Below are 17,709 nucleotides of genomic sequence, written 5' to 3'. Positions count from 1 at the left end.
CAACAGCTCTTGGAGCTACTTGAGGACGCAACTAAACTCCCGGCTTCCAATACTTGACGGTCACATCCTTCCATTAATTCGGACTGGTACTACCTAATGTAACAGGCTTGATTACATGCTAATAACTTTGGCTCATTCCGGAAACCATACAGAATATTGTTCATGGATATGTGTGTACACACACACACACACACACACACACAAAGTACAACTTGCAGGGGCCCCTGGGTGGCTCAGGCGGTTAAGCATTCAGCTCTTGATTTCGGCTCAGGTCGTGATCTCACGGTTCGTGGGATCGAGCCCCATGTTGGGCACTGTGCTGACAGGGCTAAACCTGCTTGGGATTCTCTCTCTCTGTCTCCCCCCCCCCTCAAAATAAATAAATAAACATCACAAAATGAATAAAAACACATCTCGGTGATAGTGCTGGACTCTGACAGAGGAAGAAAGACAACAGGATGGGAGAGAACAATAAGGGAGACTTCAAATTGTCTTTAATGTTCCTGTTTTTCACTCAGAAATATCTAAGACAAAAGTGACCACGTGTTAACATGTATTAATTCTGGCCAACAGGCCCTCAGGCACCTGCCACATTATCATCTCCCTGTATTTTCTATGTTTTTGAAACTTTCCAAGTAAGAGAAAAAGCAGATTCTCCCTTAAGGGAAAAAGATTTCACACCACTGGGCCAATTATTTTCTTAACGTGTATTGATTTTTGAGAGACAGAGACAGAGCGTGAGCAGGGGAGGGGCAGAGAGAGAGGGAGACAGAATCGGAAGCAGGCTCCAGGCTCCGAGTTGTCAGCACAGACCCCGACGCGGGGCTCGAACTCACAAACCGCGAGATCGTGACTTGAGCTAAAGTCGGATGCTTAACTGACTGAGCCACCCAGGTGCCCCTGAGCCTTTTTTTTTTTTTTTAATAAATACACTCCATTCTCTTAGAGCAGTTCTAAAAGGATCTCCTAAAATGCTCTGGATATGGCAACTATCCTTAGAATAAACAGCATGACGCCAAAGATGACCACTCTGAAGGCACAAGGCCCCAAAAGGCAGGGCTAGGAAGCAAAGCAGAAGGCTCCCACCTTTTCCAGTGCACAATGTTGGGTTAACGTCCTTGCTTCTGCAAGTCCAGGGCATGGCTTGCTGTCTTTGCATTTCCAGGGCCTAATGCAGTGCTCGGAACAGAGTTATCCTCGGTAGCTGGAGTGAATTAATGAATATACTCTTAAAACTTAGGAGCCTAGGATTTGCAAACCTACTACATTAACCACACACCAGAGAGTTAAGAAATAGGAGAAAGAAGGTGATTACTTTGAAGTTCTACATTCCTTAATCTAGTCTTTAGCCTGAATATCATTAAGTAACCTGTCTGCTATTTTTATCTTTGGCCTTTCACATGGGAAGAACAATAAATTATATCCTTTGAATGATAAGAGCTCTCATGAAGCCTCTTGAGGTTGTGTACACAGGTTGTGTAAACCCAAAGCCAATCCTAGAGCAAGAGGAACTCAAAAAAGTATGAAAGAAGTCCAGTCTCTCTGTAATCGGATCGAAGAGGAAAACACGGAGAATTACGTCATCTGGAACCTTGTTTCATGATGGACAGAGATTCTGATTCCTAAAAGAACTAGAGTTTAAGCAAAGGATGGATAGATTCGATTAGATCGTCAAAGTAAAAAGCGAGTGCACGCGTGGCAGCTAGTGTCTAAAAGATAAGAAAGAACTGAGTTGTTAGAACATTCTGCCTCTATCAGTAACCCACCTATTCAATGAACAAAGACAGAAAGTATAGAAGACAGAAGTTACCACCACCTTTAGCTGTATATTGGGCAAAGGAAAGAGGAGAAACGTATGACTGTTTTAATCCCTAAAGCATGACTTCAGAGGTCATGCAGGGATCTGGAAGAGAAGCTAAACAGGAAGAGGGAAGAGCCATTTAAGAGAAGGGGTCAAGCTTGGGAATAAAGATTTTTAAAAAATGATAGAAACCAGCAGGGGTGTGGATGCGAAGAAACGATCACTCTTAGGGCGACTGGTGGGAGCATAAATAGGTATAACTTTTCTGGGAGACAATCTGGCCATGAGCATCAAAAGCTTGAAAAATGTTTCTTTCCTTAGACCAAGCAATTCCACTCCTAGAAGTTTTTAAGGTAGTTTTGCACTAACACGTAGAGATGTACATATAAGACATTCCATCAACCTCTGTATGTTTCCGTGAACAACTGGAAACGATCTTGAAGCACAACAGACTATGAATTCAATAAATCACCGTGGATGAAATCGAGGCAATTTTAAACGGTGTTGTGTAAATTATAATGCAGATGGACACTGACTGACATGGAGAGGGTTGTTCATGATATCTTAAAATTTTAAAAACCAACCTCAGAGCAGCATGTGTGATAAGATCTTACTTTTGTAAAAATGAAAGGATATGCATGCCAATGTTAATAACTGTAATTTATGGGCAGTAGGCATTTTTGCTTATTTATTTCCTATTTCTCACGTTGAACATGGATGAAAAGGACAAAGGTCAGGAGAGACTCTGCTCTGCAACCCCCAATTCTGCTTTTCTAAGCCTGCATTTGATGTGAATGAGGTGGGACACGGGATAACAGTCCTATACCCTATGCCAACTTTACCAAATAGTTTGACCTCACCAAAGCCCTGCATACAGATGCCTTCATATATTTTTTTTAGAGATATAAGCCTGTTTTTTAAAATTTTTTTTAAATGTTTATTCATTTTTTTGAGAGAGAGAAGGAGAGGGAGAGAGACAGAGAATGAGTGGGGAAGGAGCAGAGAGAGAGGGAGACACAGAATCCGACACAGTTTCCAGGCTCTGAGCTGTCAGCACAGAGCCCGACGTGGGGCTCGAACCCACGAACTGTGAGATGATGACCTGAGCTGAAGTCAGATGCTTGACAGACTGAGCCACCCAGGCACCCCGATATGAGCCTGTTTTTATTCTGTGTGTGTCCCCAAGTTGTCCATAAGCCAACAGTGCCACTACAGGGCAAGCTCAAGTAGCAGAGGGAAGACGCTTACTACAACCATATAAACTCTCGCATTTTCCTCCACCCTAGAGAAACTTTGCGACTGATAAATTAGACTAGACACTTGTGGGTACAGGGATAGTACGTTTTCTTGGCCCTTTATTATTGAGCAAACCATGAATAACCACTTGATCATCTGCCATTGAAAAATGCTAAGCACTCCTGTTTCTTAGCCTTCTTCAGCAAGCAGTCTGGCTGTCACACCCTTGCCCTGGCAAGGTCCTCGTTAAAGAGGATGAAAAGATGGGGCGCCTTGGGGGCTCAGTAGGTTAAGCATCCGACTCTTGGTTTCAGCTCAGGTCACGATCTCCCAGTTTGCCGAGTTCGAGCTCTGTCCCGGCAGCACAGAGCCTGCTTGGGATTCTCTCTCTGTCCCTCTCTCTCTGCCCTGCTCCCACTCACCCTGTGCCTCTCTCAAAATAAATAAATAATGTTTTTTTTTTAAGTATAGAAGGATGGGGTGTTTGTAACATCACCCCATTCCATCATTAGTGTGTCCGGCTGGGGAGGTGAGATGGGAAACCTGATCCCTTGAGCCCTCCCCTTCTCCCCAGGGAACCACACGATGTAATTATATTCTCTTTCCACAGGGAACCGCAGGATGCAACTATACATCTATTTTCCACGTAGAAGTAAATACTAGCTCCACACATCCATGGGAACTGTCAGAGCTCAAAGAACTCCAAATGAAGAAAAGTTCACCCTGGCAGAAGGTTCTTTCAATTGCACTTGATGCCTGAGGTCAAAGTGGAACTTTCCCAAGAATCTGGAAAAAAAAAAAGATTCTGAACGTGAAAGACCAAAATCCTGAGTTGGATTGCCTGAAGCCTCGTCGATAGGTCATTGGTCTAGAACATGTCCAAAAAACGAAGCAATTCTGGAAAGCACGAACATGCCCCCTCTGTCGTCACTGCTAAAGAACGGCACTGTTTCACTCCAGATGCACGTTTATTCATATATTTCTACACGTGCGTCATCTCCATAGACAAAAGGGCAAATACGTCTCAGGAAGATCTCCACACCTTCACCTTGTTCTGGCTCAAAAGTATTGGGATTCTTTTTTTTTTTTTTTTTTTTTCAACGTTTTTTATTTATTTTTTGGGACAGAGAGAGACAGAGCATGAACGGGGGAGGGGCAGAGAGAGTGGGAGACACAGAATCGGAAACAGGCTCCAGGCTCCAAGCCATCAGCCCAGAGCCCGACGCGGGGCTCGAACTCACGGACCGCGAGATCGTGACCTGGCTGAAGTGGGACGCTTAACCGACTGCGCCACCCAGGCGCCCCAAAAGTATTGGGATTCTTGAATGCCATCTATTTTCTCAGCTCCTTGTTTTTATCTTCCACAAAATCACATTCTCACGATGGTTGTTTTGCTTAACATTTTGTTCCTTTTCTACAACAATGCGATGAAGATATATGAAGCACTTAGCACGATGCTTGCCACATAGGAAGCAGTCAATAAGTGTTACTTAGAGGATTCTAGAACAAGGCTACCTGCATTTGAATTCCAGCCCTGCCCTTCATTAGCGATTTGAAACTTTGGACAATTTTTATGACCTCTCTGTGCTCAGTCTCCATGTTACACATGGAGATAATAACTGTTTCACTTTTCAGGGGTGAATGAGTTACACATGCAAAGATTTAGACCCGTAGCTGCCATACAACAGCCATTTTCTATTATTTATTCCTTTCAAACCTGAATGTCAACATCATTTATGTTTTTTTCTGCCGTGTGCCTTTTCGCTCTCTTATATATCCAAAGTCCTTATTTTGCTTTTACATGTGACCAAACTCTCTATCTGTTGTTTGAAAGAAACCAAGATTTTACTTAATGAAATTTCAAACGATTAGTACTAATTTTTCTAATCTAGGAAAGCACTAAATGCCAGCAAGAAAAGAAAGGTAATTGATAATACAAGGATTGTACTATGACATTTAAAGAAGCAGTGTCCAGGGGCGCCTGGGTGGGTCAGTTCGGTTAAGCGTCCAACTTCAACTCAGGTCACGATCTCGCGGTCCGTGAGTTCGAGCCCCGCGTCGGGCTCTGGGCTGATGGCTCAGAGCCTGGAGCCTGCTTCCGATTCTGTGTCTCCCTCTCTCTCTCTGCCCCTCCCCCGTTCATGCTCTGTCTCTCTCTGTCTCAAAAATAAATAAACGTTAAAAATTTTAAAAAATAAAGAAAGAAAGAAGCAGGTACCAAAATCCCAAACATGATCGTGAATTTCTTAACTACCGTAGTCTTCCTCTGTGCACAGGAAGTCAGTGATGGTTACACTGCAATGAAGCCGAGTACAGGACACTTGCATGAAATTAAATTTTACTTTCTCCAGCTCAGAAAAATTCAGTGGCCAGGGCGCCTGGGTGACTCAGTCAGTTGAGCATCTGACTTCGGCTCGGGTCATGATCTCGCGACTTGTGGGTTCAAGCCCCGCATCAGGCTCTGTGCTGACAGCTCAGAGCCTGGATGGAGCCTGCTTCAGATTCTGTGTCTCCCTCTCTCTCTGCCCCTCCTCCACTCACACCCTGTCTCTCTCAAAAATAAAGAAACATTAAAAAAAAACAAAAAGAAAAAAGAAAAATTCAGTGGGGGGTCTTTCCCCCCACATCTCCCTGAGAGGTGCGCTCTAGAGAAATGTTTAACCGTAACAAGTCATACGATGACATCACACAATTATACTTTGAGCTTAGAATAAAACAAAGAGCCCTATAGGATAGGACTCCTCCAGTATGTGGATTTCCAACATATGGGAATTTAGGCTTCATCAGAGTACGGAAGAGGCAGGGCAATCGTGAGGGGTGGGCAGTGGTGGGCAGTCCCAGGTTCCTGTTTCGCTTTAGCCCTGCCCCTAAACTGGGCAACGGTGTTTGCGAGAAGCCACAGAATTTGGGAAGGGTGGAGAACATTCTTGTCCTACTGTTGGTTGGCCTGCTCACTCCTTCTCAAGGTCAGTGTGGGTAGAACTGAGCTCCTCACAAATTTTAATATATCAGATTTGAATATTTCCAATTACCCCACAAATATTTTCAAGGGATAGTTTGTATCTTTAGGAGTAGAAAGGGGAAAAAACAGGAAACCATGCTTCATATACTGATGGCCATATTTCAACAGCATCTTACTTTTGCAAGTTGATCTATTTTGTTTTTTAATCTTTTTAAGTTTATCTTTTTTTGAGAGAGAGACGGGGGGGAGGGGCAGAAAGAAAGAAAGAGAGGGAGAGGGAGAGGGAGAGGGAGAGGGAGAGGGAGAGGGAGAGGGAGAGAATCAAAAGCAAGCTCCACGCTGTCAGCACAGAACTTGATTCAGGGTTCAATCCCATGGGCCGTGAGATCATGACCTGAGGTGAAATCAAGAGCTGGACACCAAACTGACTGGGCCACCCAGGCACCTCCAAGTTGATCTATTTTTAAAAAATAGTGGGTAGGCACACAAGGGAAAACATTTTCTTTTCCAACTTCAAAATTGCAAAATGTCACCTGAGTGGTTTAAACACTAATCAGAATACAGAAAAGGTCGCCAATGCTACTACTGAAATGCCATTTTTTTTAAAAGGCAGGTAATTTCTCGCTTGCTTTTAAAGGAAATTATTAAGACTCAGGCATCAAAATGGTACATGCCCAATTAAGAGTATAGTCTTGGGACGCCTGGGTGGCTCAGTCGGTTAGGCGTCTAACTTTGGCTCAGGTCATGATCTCACAGTTTGTGGGTTCGAGCCCCACGTAGGGCTCTGTGCTGACAGCTCGGAGCCTGGAGCCTGCTTCGGATTCCGTGTCTCCCTCTCTCTCTGCTCCTCCCCCACTCGTGCTGTCTCTGTCTCTCAGAAATAAAATACAACATTAAAAAATTAAAAAAAAAAAGAGTACAATCTTTAGAGTAGTTTATAATCTCAGCTCTGTTCTTGGCCTTGAAATTGTATGGCCTTGTGCCAACTACATCTCCAGGCTTCATTTTCCTTCCATATGAGATTTCATGTGAGTCTCCTAAGATTTCTGTGAGGATTTAATGATATAATCCCTCAAGCATATCACAGTTTCTGCGACACAGTAAGCGATCAACTAAAGGTGAGTTTTAATATGATATTAATACCACATATGTCCTTATTAATGAACTCCTTTGAGCAGTAACTACAACTCTTCTGCCCAATACACAAATGCCTCAGAAGAGAAAGCAACCCTCCTGAATAGGAATATCCAATCCTTGTTCTTACCCGAGGATTAGGGAACCTTTTCTACTTTATTTAACTTGAGTGAGGCACTTCTTGTTCAGAGTGCATCGCACATTCTGTTCCACTGAGCGTGTCTGGTGATCTCAGCACGGGGACAGAAGACATATGGGCGAGGCCATCCGCCCCAAGCGGCTTTAGCCTGCCACTGGCATGGTCACACCCAGCCCAAAGTGGTCCCTGCGCGGGAAGTTCTCCAACTCCAGCTCTCTTTCCTGCCCCTTCTTCCTTAGTCTCTCAAAGGTGACAACGGAGACAATGGTGACAAAGATGGGAGCTGACGGCAATGACGATGAGGACGGCCACCGCGGAACATACGCCCTCAGCCACTCTGCCCCCATTATTTCACTCAGTCTTCCCAATGGTTGTAAAAAGTAGGTATCATGATTATCCCCCTTGACACAGAAAGAAACCAAAGCTTAGGGAGGTTAAACGACATGCCCACTGTCACACGGTTTATAGCAGCGAGCCGATCTGCAAGCACGTGTGATTCCAGCCGGGCCACACCAACCCCGCTGCTGCTTTCAAGAGCGCTTTTAGGATGAGCGCAGGTCCTGCCGCTGCCCCCCCTCCCCCCGGAATTAACTCCTCCACACCCCACAGTTTCGAACATCTTTCTGTCCCAGTCACAATTTTCCTGACCTAACATTCACAGGGAGGGAGGGACCGTCGTGGCTAAGCGGTACCTTCATTGCTAACTTCAGCCGGATTCCCAAATTCTCCAAATGAAATCAATTGCTCTTTCTGGCTTGCAACAGTCATGAAACCTAATCCAAAAAAAAAAAAAAAAATCCCACGGGGAGATCCCTGATCTACTTCATGCCTTTCAACTAGTACCTTTTGGCCTCCAACATTAATCTACAGTACATATTCACAATTAAATTCGTGTTAAAGGTGAAGAAATACTAAGGTAAGAGAAAGGACTTGCCCTCAGCCCTCCAGCAGGCAGAAACAAAATCGCAAGGAAGCCCGGTGACCCTCTAGAAGTCCTTACCGCCAGATTATTCCGTACTTCTCATTCCTTGCTGTCCCACCTCTGGACACACTATGGGCACAAAAAAATGTCCTGTGGAACCACCCTTTCACCGGCTCGGCCGAGAGAAGAATAACAAGTCCCAGCGGCAGGGAGGGCAGGGGAATAATGAGCTGACCCTTCAGGACCAGTTTCGCCTTATCTTTGAACCAGACGGTCTGGATTTCTCAGGGCAAGACGAACATGGCCCCCACTACTTGTCAGCAGTTTTCCGGGGAGGAAAAACTGCAGTTAGGGCACCTCCGGTGAGAACTTTGAGCAGTAAATGGGCTCGCATGTAGTTTGTGCCATTTTGGCCAGGAATTGTACGGTGAGTTGGATTCCTTGTCCTTAGTTCTTTGCCGGAGCGCTGTAAATGTAAAAATACCAGCCACAGGCCATTCCTCTCTGTTTATTTAAACGGAGAATTTAAAAAATCACTTTTTCCACTTCAAGGCTCCTTCGGACCAGGGAATAAAAATAGCGATGTCCACAGGAGCCAAACTTCTTAGGGAGAAGTAAAAGCACAGGGCAAAGCGCCCTGCTCAGCACAACCAAAGCCCCAAGGCAGCTGCCCCCAGAGGCAAAACTCTCCTTTCAACCGCCTCTCCTCTTGCCCCGTCTCACCGCAGGCTCAAAGGAAGGCGCAGTTGACGAGGGAGTGGGCGGCGAGCACCCAGAAGGGCTAACCCCGCGCCCTTCACCGCCCCCCCCCCCCGCGCCCCCGCGCCCCCGCGCTCGGCCACCTGTCAGAGGCCCCGAGGGCAGCGCGGGCGAGGCGGGGTTGGGGAGGTGGCCCGAGAGCTCGCTCGGGGAAGGGACGCTGGTGGCCCGGGATTGTCGGGAAGGAGCGGGCTGTCGCGCGCTCGGCTGCCCCACCGCGGCGGCCTCGGGGGGCGCTCGGCTTGGGGGGGGGGCGGTCTCAGGTGCACCCCGCCGCGCCGCCCGCGGCGCTCGGCCGGCTGGGGCGGTGCGGCCGCGAGTCCACCGCGCCGCGGGGCGCGCCTTACCTGTTGATCTTGAGCGCGAACGCGCGCCGCTCTGCGCCCGGCAGCGTGGCCATGGCTGGCGCGCGCCTCGTCGGCCTCTGGGGGCGCGGGGCGCGGACGGCGGGGGCCCGACGCGCCGCGGAGCCGCTGCAGCGCACGCCGAGCGGGACGCGAGCCTCATCTGTCCGTCCGGGCTGCAGACTTCCGCATTTCCACCTTCGGCGCTGCAGTCACCGCGGGGGAGGGCCCAGCCTCGAGCGGCGGCGGCGGCGAGCCCAGCCACCCGGCGCCCGGCCCGGCGCGCAGGGAGCGGCGGGCGAGAGGGTGTGGACACGCCGCGGAACTGCCCTCCGGATGCTCCGACCGACGGCGCGCTCCGGCGGGCGGGGGCCCTGACCTCGGGCAGCAGGGCACTCGGGCGGGGGGCCGGGCGACCGCTGAGCGAGGCGGGAAAGTCCGTCCGCCCGGAGCCGCGAAGTTGCCAGCGCGCGAGGGCAGGAGGGGGACCGCGCTGTCCGCCCGCGCCACGGGACCCACGCGAGGCCGGGAAACCAGCCCTGGGATTCTCCGCGCCGGGCCGTGTCCGGGGTCCACGCCAAGCCTGGGGGAAGGCAGGCTGGCAGACACACACCCCAGGATACAGATCAACTTTTGCAAAAGATGTGTCCCGCATCCTTCCTGGGGCACCTGCTGTAAATAGAATGAATGCCTCCAAGGAGTAAACATTGTAAGTTACCCCCCAACATCCCCTTCAAGTTTTTTCTTTACAACATTAGGATAAAAGGTTTTTGTTTTTGTTTTTCTGGGAAAACGCCACAGGCCTCTTTGCTGTGAGTCAAGGATACGCGGCAACACACGGCAGGCCTGTTTATTTCATTTTCACACAGAGGTTTGCTGAGAGGCTCGGCCCCAACTCAAGAAATACCAGAAAAGTCCCAATGCTCGCTACAGTGGGAAAGTACGCGTTTAGTTGAAGTTACTGATTTGCTCTCGGTTTTGCTCTAATAGAGCGCTCTCTGAATAATGCCTCCGTTTGGCAATGTGTCCTTTAAAAAATAGCAAAGCAAGGGTTTCTTTTGGTTCAAAGCTAGGCTACTGTCCGGTGTGGCTGTTGACCTTTGGAACTGATGGTTAGTCTGAATGGAGATGTCTTGAGTGTGTAAAATGCACAGCGGATTTTGAAGATCATGTAGAAAAAATAATGCAAAATATCTTGTTAATGATTTTGTATGTTAGTTACATGTTAAAATGATAGTTTGGATATATTAGGTAAAGAAAATATGAAAATTAATTTCCCATTTGTTCTTCTTTATTTTTTTAATGTTTATTTATTTTTGAGAGAGCATGAGCAGGGGAGGGCAGAGAGAAAGGGAGACACAAAATTCCAAGCAGGCTTCAGGCTCTTAGCTGTCGGCACAGGGCCCATCACTGGGCCCATCAACTCAGGAGCAGTGAGATCATGACCTGAGCCAAAGTCGGACGCTTAACTGACTGAACCACTCAGGTGCCCCTTTTTTTCCTTTTTTAAAATGTGGCTTGCATTAAAGGAAATTTAAATTATATACACAGCTCACATGTGAGGGTCACAATATTCTATTCCTGTGGGACGCTGCTGGTTTGTAGTTTGCAACCTAATAGTAAACACCGGAGGACTGAATTCAGTCTCTTCCTGATGGCCTTCCTTTCTCTGGTTTTGGCTGACTCTGTTACTTTAATAATTCTTCAGAGCTGGTTAGGTGACTTTTCCCTGCAAATATCAATGCCTTTAAGCACCTAAGACAAAGTTCTTAAGTCCAGCATTATATAGACTATGAAAAAAGATCCAAATAAAAGAATGCTTTTTTGTAATGTGGAGTTTCTGACTTTCAGAAATCTAAGTTCATTTGCTGCACTGGGATTTATAAGCCAACATTTAGATCAAAAAAAAAAAATGCTAGGAGAACAATTCTGTGACTACTTCTCAAACTGGGAACAAATGGATGATTTGTAGACAAATGTTCACAGTGGAGTCGTGAGTCTGCTCTGTTCCAAGTCAGCCTTTCATGGGGGCTACTCTGAGTTTCTAAATGTTTGTGGCATATGTACACTTTCATACAGAGCAAAAATGTGCCAATTTCCGTACAAACACAAATAAAATGTGATGAGAGTCTCTCACATTTCAGAATTTGCAGTCAAGGAAACTTTAAAATCATAAAATCTCCCATCTCACACCAAGACAGCTGAGTATGTGTACCTAATTATAAAGGTGAGGCAGGTGTTGTGGCCCATGCTGTCCATCCTCTGATGGCTAGAAATGACTCCAAATTTCCTTAACAGCATTTTAACAATTCACTGTGAATATGTTACCCACTAATTTACTGAAATGCCTATTTTAAAAATGTGTCTGCTGTTGGGTACATTCACAGGTCACTTGCAAACCCTAATGTGGGGCTCGAACTCACAAATTGTGATAACATGACCTGAGCTCAAATCAAGAGTCAGATGCTCAACCCACTGGAATTTGGATGCTTTCCACACCTCTGACCTCTCGTGGCTCGCCTTTGTCTCCGCATCTCTGTGTCATTTGATTTTGTTTCTCACCTTCGTAAAATTCCTCCCTTGACTTCTACGACAGACCTGATATCATAAATTGTCCTCTAATTTTCCCTACATCTTGTTACGTCTCCAGGAAGCCAACCTCTTTTTCTTTTTACATTGCATCGTGCCTATTTTATTTAACAAACAGCCCTTTCCTTGTACCAGGACCTGTTCCAAGCCCTTTGCGAGTATTAATTAATTATAGCCATTAAATAATAACATTATCCCCACTTTGCACCTGGGAAAACTGAGGCTCAGCGAGGTTAAGCGACTTGCCCAAGATCACAAGCCAGTAAGGGATAAAGTCGTTTCCAGTCCTAAATTAATGCATATCTCCCGGATACCTCCCCTTGGATGTCTTCAAACTCCACAAATATAAAACGAAAATTCTCCGTCTCCTCCACCCGATTGTAAGCTGGCTATCCCTCCATAATCACCTGTTTTTATTGTCAGCCCTCACAAATCACTCATTTGAGTGGCCCTATTTCCCCATACGCCAGTTTTCGAGCTTTCGAGTCTTCTTGTGTGGGAAAAGCAGGAAATCTGCCTTCTGGCTCCAGCTTTTCACTAGCTGTGTGACCCAGAGCCCGTCCCCGCTGTTTGGCTGATGGAGCCCTCAGTCTTAGGATGACACCATCTCCTCGTCTCTCTCGGGACTCTGTCAATGTGTCAGCTCTCATTTCTTTCTCTTCTTTATCTTTAGGATCTAATCACCCACCAAGTCCTGTTAGTTATTCTTCATAAACCTCACTCCTATGTGACGTCATGGTCCTAGCCCCGCCCTCCTCAGTTAATGCCTGGGTAACAGCCACGAGAAGGGTTTCATGGCCAGCCTGCCTCGAGCTTGTTTTTATTCCAATTGACCCTGACCATGTGCTGTATTAATTTTACGAAGATACGGCTTTCATCATGTTCTTCCGTGCTCAGTTAACTCTGGTGACTTCCCACAGCCCTATAACCAAGTGCGAGCTCTCCAAATGGTTTCTAGGCCCTCCTGGAACCAACTGTAAACCTTACCTCTCTGTCAAAGTAAGGAAGACCTCCTTGACCCGAGGCTCCTGTGCTGATGTCATTCTCCCTGCCATCTCACTTGAAGTCACAGTCAGTCTCTTCTGATCCTTCAAAGTTTGAATGAAATTTACATCTTCCACCTCTACCCAAAGGAGTATGTCTTTCACTCTGATGGCACCTTGAACGAGCAAAAAAAATGTAGGTCATCACCAAAAAACGCAACCTCGTGGAATGCGAGGGCCACAGGACTCCCAACAAAAGTGTGATCATTTGCACATCTCACTCTTTGTTCCCCAAACCATTGAAGACCTCCATCAGATTTTGTTTCAATGTCACCTTCCGTGACTACCTATATTTAACTACTAAAACGCCCCCTTTCCTAGTCAGATACTTCCTAACTCTGTTTCCAACTTTTTCTCTATAGTGCTTATCACTGTCTGACATAACTTATTTACTTATGTGTATTTATTTATTTTGAAAGAGAGAGAGTGAGTGGGGCAGGGTGGGGGTACAGAGAGAGAGAGAGAGAGAGAGAGAGAGGGAGAGAGAGAGAGAGGGAATCCCAAGCAGGCTCTGTGCTGTCAGTGTAGAGCCCCACACAGTGCTGGATCTCGCAAAGTGTGAGATCATAACCTGAGCTGAAATCAAGAGTCCGATGCTCAACAAACTGAGCCCCCCAGGCACCCCTAATTTATTTATTTGTGTATATTATCTCTCATGCTTCTAGCATATAATTCTGTAAGTGCTGAGATTTTTGTTGTATTCCCTGCTCAACCTCTGTTTCCTGGAATAATGCCTGACTCATAGTAAGTGTTCAACAAGTACTCGAATAAAGGAATGAAGAGCTGACCCAGTATTGGACACAGAGCATCCATTCAATAAATATTTGTTAAAGTGAACTTGAATTGGAGTTTCATGTGTCTTTCAGAAGGGAGTAAGCGTCTCTTTTATTCTCTTGAGTGTTTAAGCTGTGCCTTTGTATGAACATCTTCCAGTCTGTTTTGTGTTTATTTCTTGGGTTGAGAAATGAACAGCATACAGATTACTACTAGCAAGTAGATATTTGTCTTGTTGTCTTATGATTGAAGACAGACAGAGAAAGATGTGTGTGCTGGCATTTAAAGCCAGCCGTAGCTCAGACACTAGAATTGGAGTTCCTAATTTTCTCTACTTCATTCCTTATATTGTCACAAGAAATCTGTAAATGTGAAAAGAATAAAGAATAAGAAACTTTTCCCTTAATAATGATCATGGTGAGGGGCGCTTGGGTGGCTCAGTCGGTTGAGCGTCTGATTTCAGCTTGGGTCATGATCTCACAGTTCGTGTGTTCGGGCCCCGCATCTGGCTCTGTGCTGACAACTCAGAGCCTGGAACCTGCCTCAGATTCTGTGTCTCCCTCTCTCTGTCCCTCCCCCGCTCACATTCTGTCTCTCTCTCTCAAAAATAAATAACATTTAAAAAAATTTAATTTAGGATTTAGATCATATTCCAATGTACAATGCTATTTCATTTTCAATAGGAATATTTCATACCATAGCAGTTTTTTAACTAGAAGGACCTTGGATTAATTCATGAATTAATTAATTCTCTCACTATCATTTATGTGCCTTTTATTCAGTCGCCAAACATTTACCAGATGGTAACCATATGTCAGGCTCTGAACTAAAGGATACTAGGGGCAAAACAATGAACAATATTTGCTCCCTGACTTCGCAGAACTCATGGACTAGGAACGAGATGCGTTACAAAGGAAAATTAGAAGCTTGAGTTCCGGGTGACAATGCAGGATGGTTTTGCTGCACAAAACTCTTGCGAGTGAGGAAACACAGAGAGGAAGTGATTTATTATCGTGAAGAGGGTGTTGGCAGAGAGACTGACACTGAGGAACAATGACTTTACCGACCCAGTGACATGGGAACCGGGTCTTAACCAACAAGGAAGCATTTGCCAGGCAGAGAAACGCGTTCAGGATATCCCAGGCACAGAGAGCACTGTGCACAAAACAGGGAGCCCAGAGATTCCGCAGTCCGTCCCAGGAATTAAAAGTACAATGGGAGGGGTGCCTGGGTGGCTCGGTCGGTTAAGCATCGGGAGTTTTGATCTCAGATCAGGTCTTGATCTCAAGGTCCTGAGTATGAGCCCCTCCCAACCCCCACCCCCACCCCACCCCGCCTGGGGCACCACACTGGGTTAGAGCCTACTTAAAAAAGAAAGACAGTGGTGGGGGCGCCTGGATGGCTCAGTCGGTGAAGCATCTGACTTCGGCTCAGGTCATGATCTCACGGTTCATGAGTTCGAGCCCCACATCAAGCTCTGTGCTGACAGCTCAGAGCCTGGAGCCTGCTTCGGATTCTATGTCTCCTTCTTTCTCTGCCTCTCCCCCGTTCACACTCTGTCTCTCTCTGTCTCTCTCTCTCTCTCTCTCTCTCTCAAAAATAAATAAACATTAAAAATTGAACACACACACACACACTGGGAGCCCGAGGGGTTCGGAGTGAAGTGGTGAGAAAAGACTTGAAGGTGGGCAGGGCCTGAATACAATGATCCTGTCAAAGAATGCAGACTTGATCCTATCAAAGTGGTGGCTGTTTCTGTATCTAGGTCATTGCCTCTTGGGGGATGCCTCTTGCTACCTGGAGACCCACCATGAGGGCGGTCCCGCAGAGTATGGGCACAGCGTGATGAGGATAATGCCCACTAGATCTGGCGTTGCCAACCCCACCTTCCTCAACCCGAGTCCACACACTGGACCCTGATGAAGAAATACACAGTTCTTCACAAAAGGATTTAGGCAATTTTCTCAAAGTCATATGGCATAGAGAGAGGGAGGATTTACGGGGGACAGAAAGCCAAGACTGGTCCTCTGGTCTGGTTCCTTCTGCCTCGCATTGGAACGCTTCCCGCGGGGATGGTCACCGCCTCATTCCTGACCTCAGCTCTCTCCCTGACTTCCCTCAGGCCCCTCCGTGCACCCATTTCCCTGTCAAACTACTCTCATCTCCCTAAGGAAAAGATCCACTACCTTTCCCTTGGCTTGTTCTGCCTGGACAATTTTCCAGGCACCTACTGAAGTGTTGCACTTTCCACCTTGTGTCTGCTGTGTCTCCAGAGGGGAAGTTGGACTCTGATCCATGCTTGAATGGATGCAGCGGTAGGCTTCTACGCCAGCTGCGGTCGGCACTCGTCACATGGAAAATGTGGCTAACAGTGGTACCTCTTTCCAGAACTGTTATAGAGTAAATAATGTAAAACTCTTCTAGTAAGTGATGTCATGATTCCTGCTCTGACCATGATCTGAAATATCTATAGCAACAAGTCACTAAAGGTCCACATAAAAAGTAGCTTAATCTCTAAGTGTATTGCCCAAGTGAACCAGAGGCAGGTGGTCTGAGCCTAGGACAGCAACTCCACAACGCCACCAAGCACCCAATCCCCTTAGGGCCTCGTGATCACAAGGTAGCTCCCATGACTCCGAGCACAGTGCTCTCTCTGCGTGAGGCGCTATCTTTCCCAGAAGTTGTCCAGGAAACCTGCCTTTAGAACCCATGGTCTAGACAGGAGTCTGGTTCTTCCCCTCAGCTGCAAGGGAGGCTGGGAAAAAATACCTGGAGGCAGGAGTGAGTAATCATGTTTGGCTTAGCCTGCTCTGATTCGTTCTCCGGAGCTGCCAAAACAAAAGAGAGACAAAGGGGAGAGGAGTTGTTGGGGAGGCAGTGAACGGAGTCTGCCATAGTCAAGGCACTGAGAAGGTAAGTAAGATAGTGCACAGAAAGCATACTGCAGTGCAGCCAGTATCCTCTCAGAGCGTGGGGGCTGTGATTTGATTAGTATTTGATATCTGTGCTGCTTTAAAGCCATATAAATAGTCTTTTACATGGTTACTATTATTTCTCATAACAGATTCCCAGAAGTGGAATTTATTAGAGCAAGAAAAAGTAAATTCTATGAAGAATATTACAGGAGCCATTGGCGAAGTCTGCGTCTTGACTGTGTATTTGATAACACCATTGTAATCAAAGTTACATTTTCTAAATTTGATACTTACACCGTGGTTGCATAAGAGCGTGTCGTAATTCTTAGGGGATACACACTCAAGTTTTTAGGGTAGAGCAGAACGGTATGATGTCTGCAACTAATTCTCAGACGCTCGTCAACGAGGACGATGACAACGGTGGTATTAATAACATTAAAATAAGGTTATAAATAATAATGAAAATAAAACAGTTGGTCAGTCAAGAAGAAGATTATGCATAGATTCCTGCTCTGTACGTCGGAAATCTTTTCAAAATGAAAGGTTAAAGATAAAAAAAAAAACAAAAAATTACAAACACGATTTTGACTTTGGTTAGTTTGTACCAGTTTACAAGCAATGTTTAAAAGACTTTCGTTTTGGGGGCACCTGGGCGGCTCAGTTGGTTAAATGTCTGACTTCGGCTCAGGTCGTGATCTCGTGGTTTGTGGGTTTGAGCCCTGCGTCGGGCTCTGTGCTGACAGCTCAGAGCCTGGAGCCTGCTTTAAAATCTGTATCTCCCTCTCTCTCTCTGCCCCTCCCCTGGCTTATGTTCCCTCTCTCTCTCTCTCTCTCTCAAAATAAATAAATATTAAAAAAGAAAAAAAAATTTAAAGACTTTCATTTTACCTTCATTTATACTAGCATTTATTTTTAGCTTTTCCAAGTTTACTAGCCTAGAAATACATTTTAAAATGTTTTATTTGCGTGCTTATTAGTTAGATGAGTCGGGTATTTTTCTCTGTTACTTTACTACATGGTTGTGTGTGCTATTTTACTACGTGTGTGTGTATCTATTTATATCTTGTCCCACTTGTCTACTACGATCTTAG

At 46.1% G+C, this 17,709-nt stretch overlaps 2 protein-coding genes across 5 annotated transcripts in view; one reads left to right on the top strand and one right to left on the bottom strand.

Annotated features, from left to right (window-relative positions):
• Window positions 1-9,489, bottom strand: part of DOCK8 (dedicator of cytokinesis 8) — a 230,314-nt gene extending 220,825 nt beyond the window's left edge. For 3 of the 4 annotated variants that reach the window (XR_007146129.1, XM_047829190.1, XM_047829191.1), the window contains exon 1: window positions 9,301-9,489. Coding sequence is in view for 2 of the 4 variants with exons in the window: in XM_047829190.1 (XP_047685146.1) it covers window positions 9,301-9,353 (53 nt within the window). In the remaining 2 variants the exon portion in view is untranslated. Of the gene's footprint in view, window positions 1-8,272; window positions 8,380-9,300 lie in introns of those variants that run through there. The other variant, XM_047829194.1, reaches the window with a different exon arrangement.
• Window positions 9,490-9,640: 151 nt separating this feature from the next.
• LOC125149969 (COBW domain-containing protein 2) overlaps window positions 9,641-17,709 on the top strand; it is an 80,815-nt gene continuing 72,746 nt past the window's right edge. The window contains exon 1 of the mRNA XM_047829196.1: window positions 9,641-10,006. Coding sequence (XP_047685152.1) covers window positions 9,985-10,006 — 22 coding nt within the window. The 5' untranslated portion in view covers window positions 9,641-9,984. The remainder of the gene's footprint in view (window positions 10,007-17,709) is intronic.

Source organism: Prionailurus viverrinus, chromosome D4, assembly GCF_022837055.1.
Source record: "Prionailurus viverrinus isolate Anna chromosome D4, UM_Priviv_1.0, whole genome shotgun sequence".
Lineage (NCBI taxonomy): Eukaryota > Metazoa > Chordata > Mammalia > Carnivora > Felidae > Prionailurus > Prionailurus viverrinus.
Note: the sequence above shows the minus strand (reverse complement) of the source record. Positions and strands in the feature narration are given on the sequence as shown.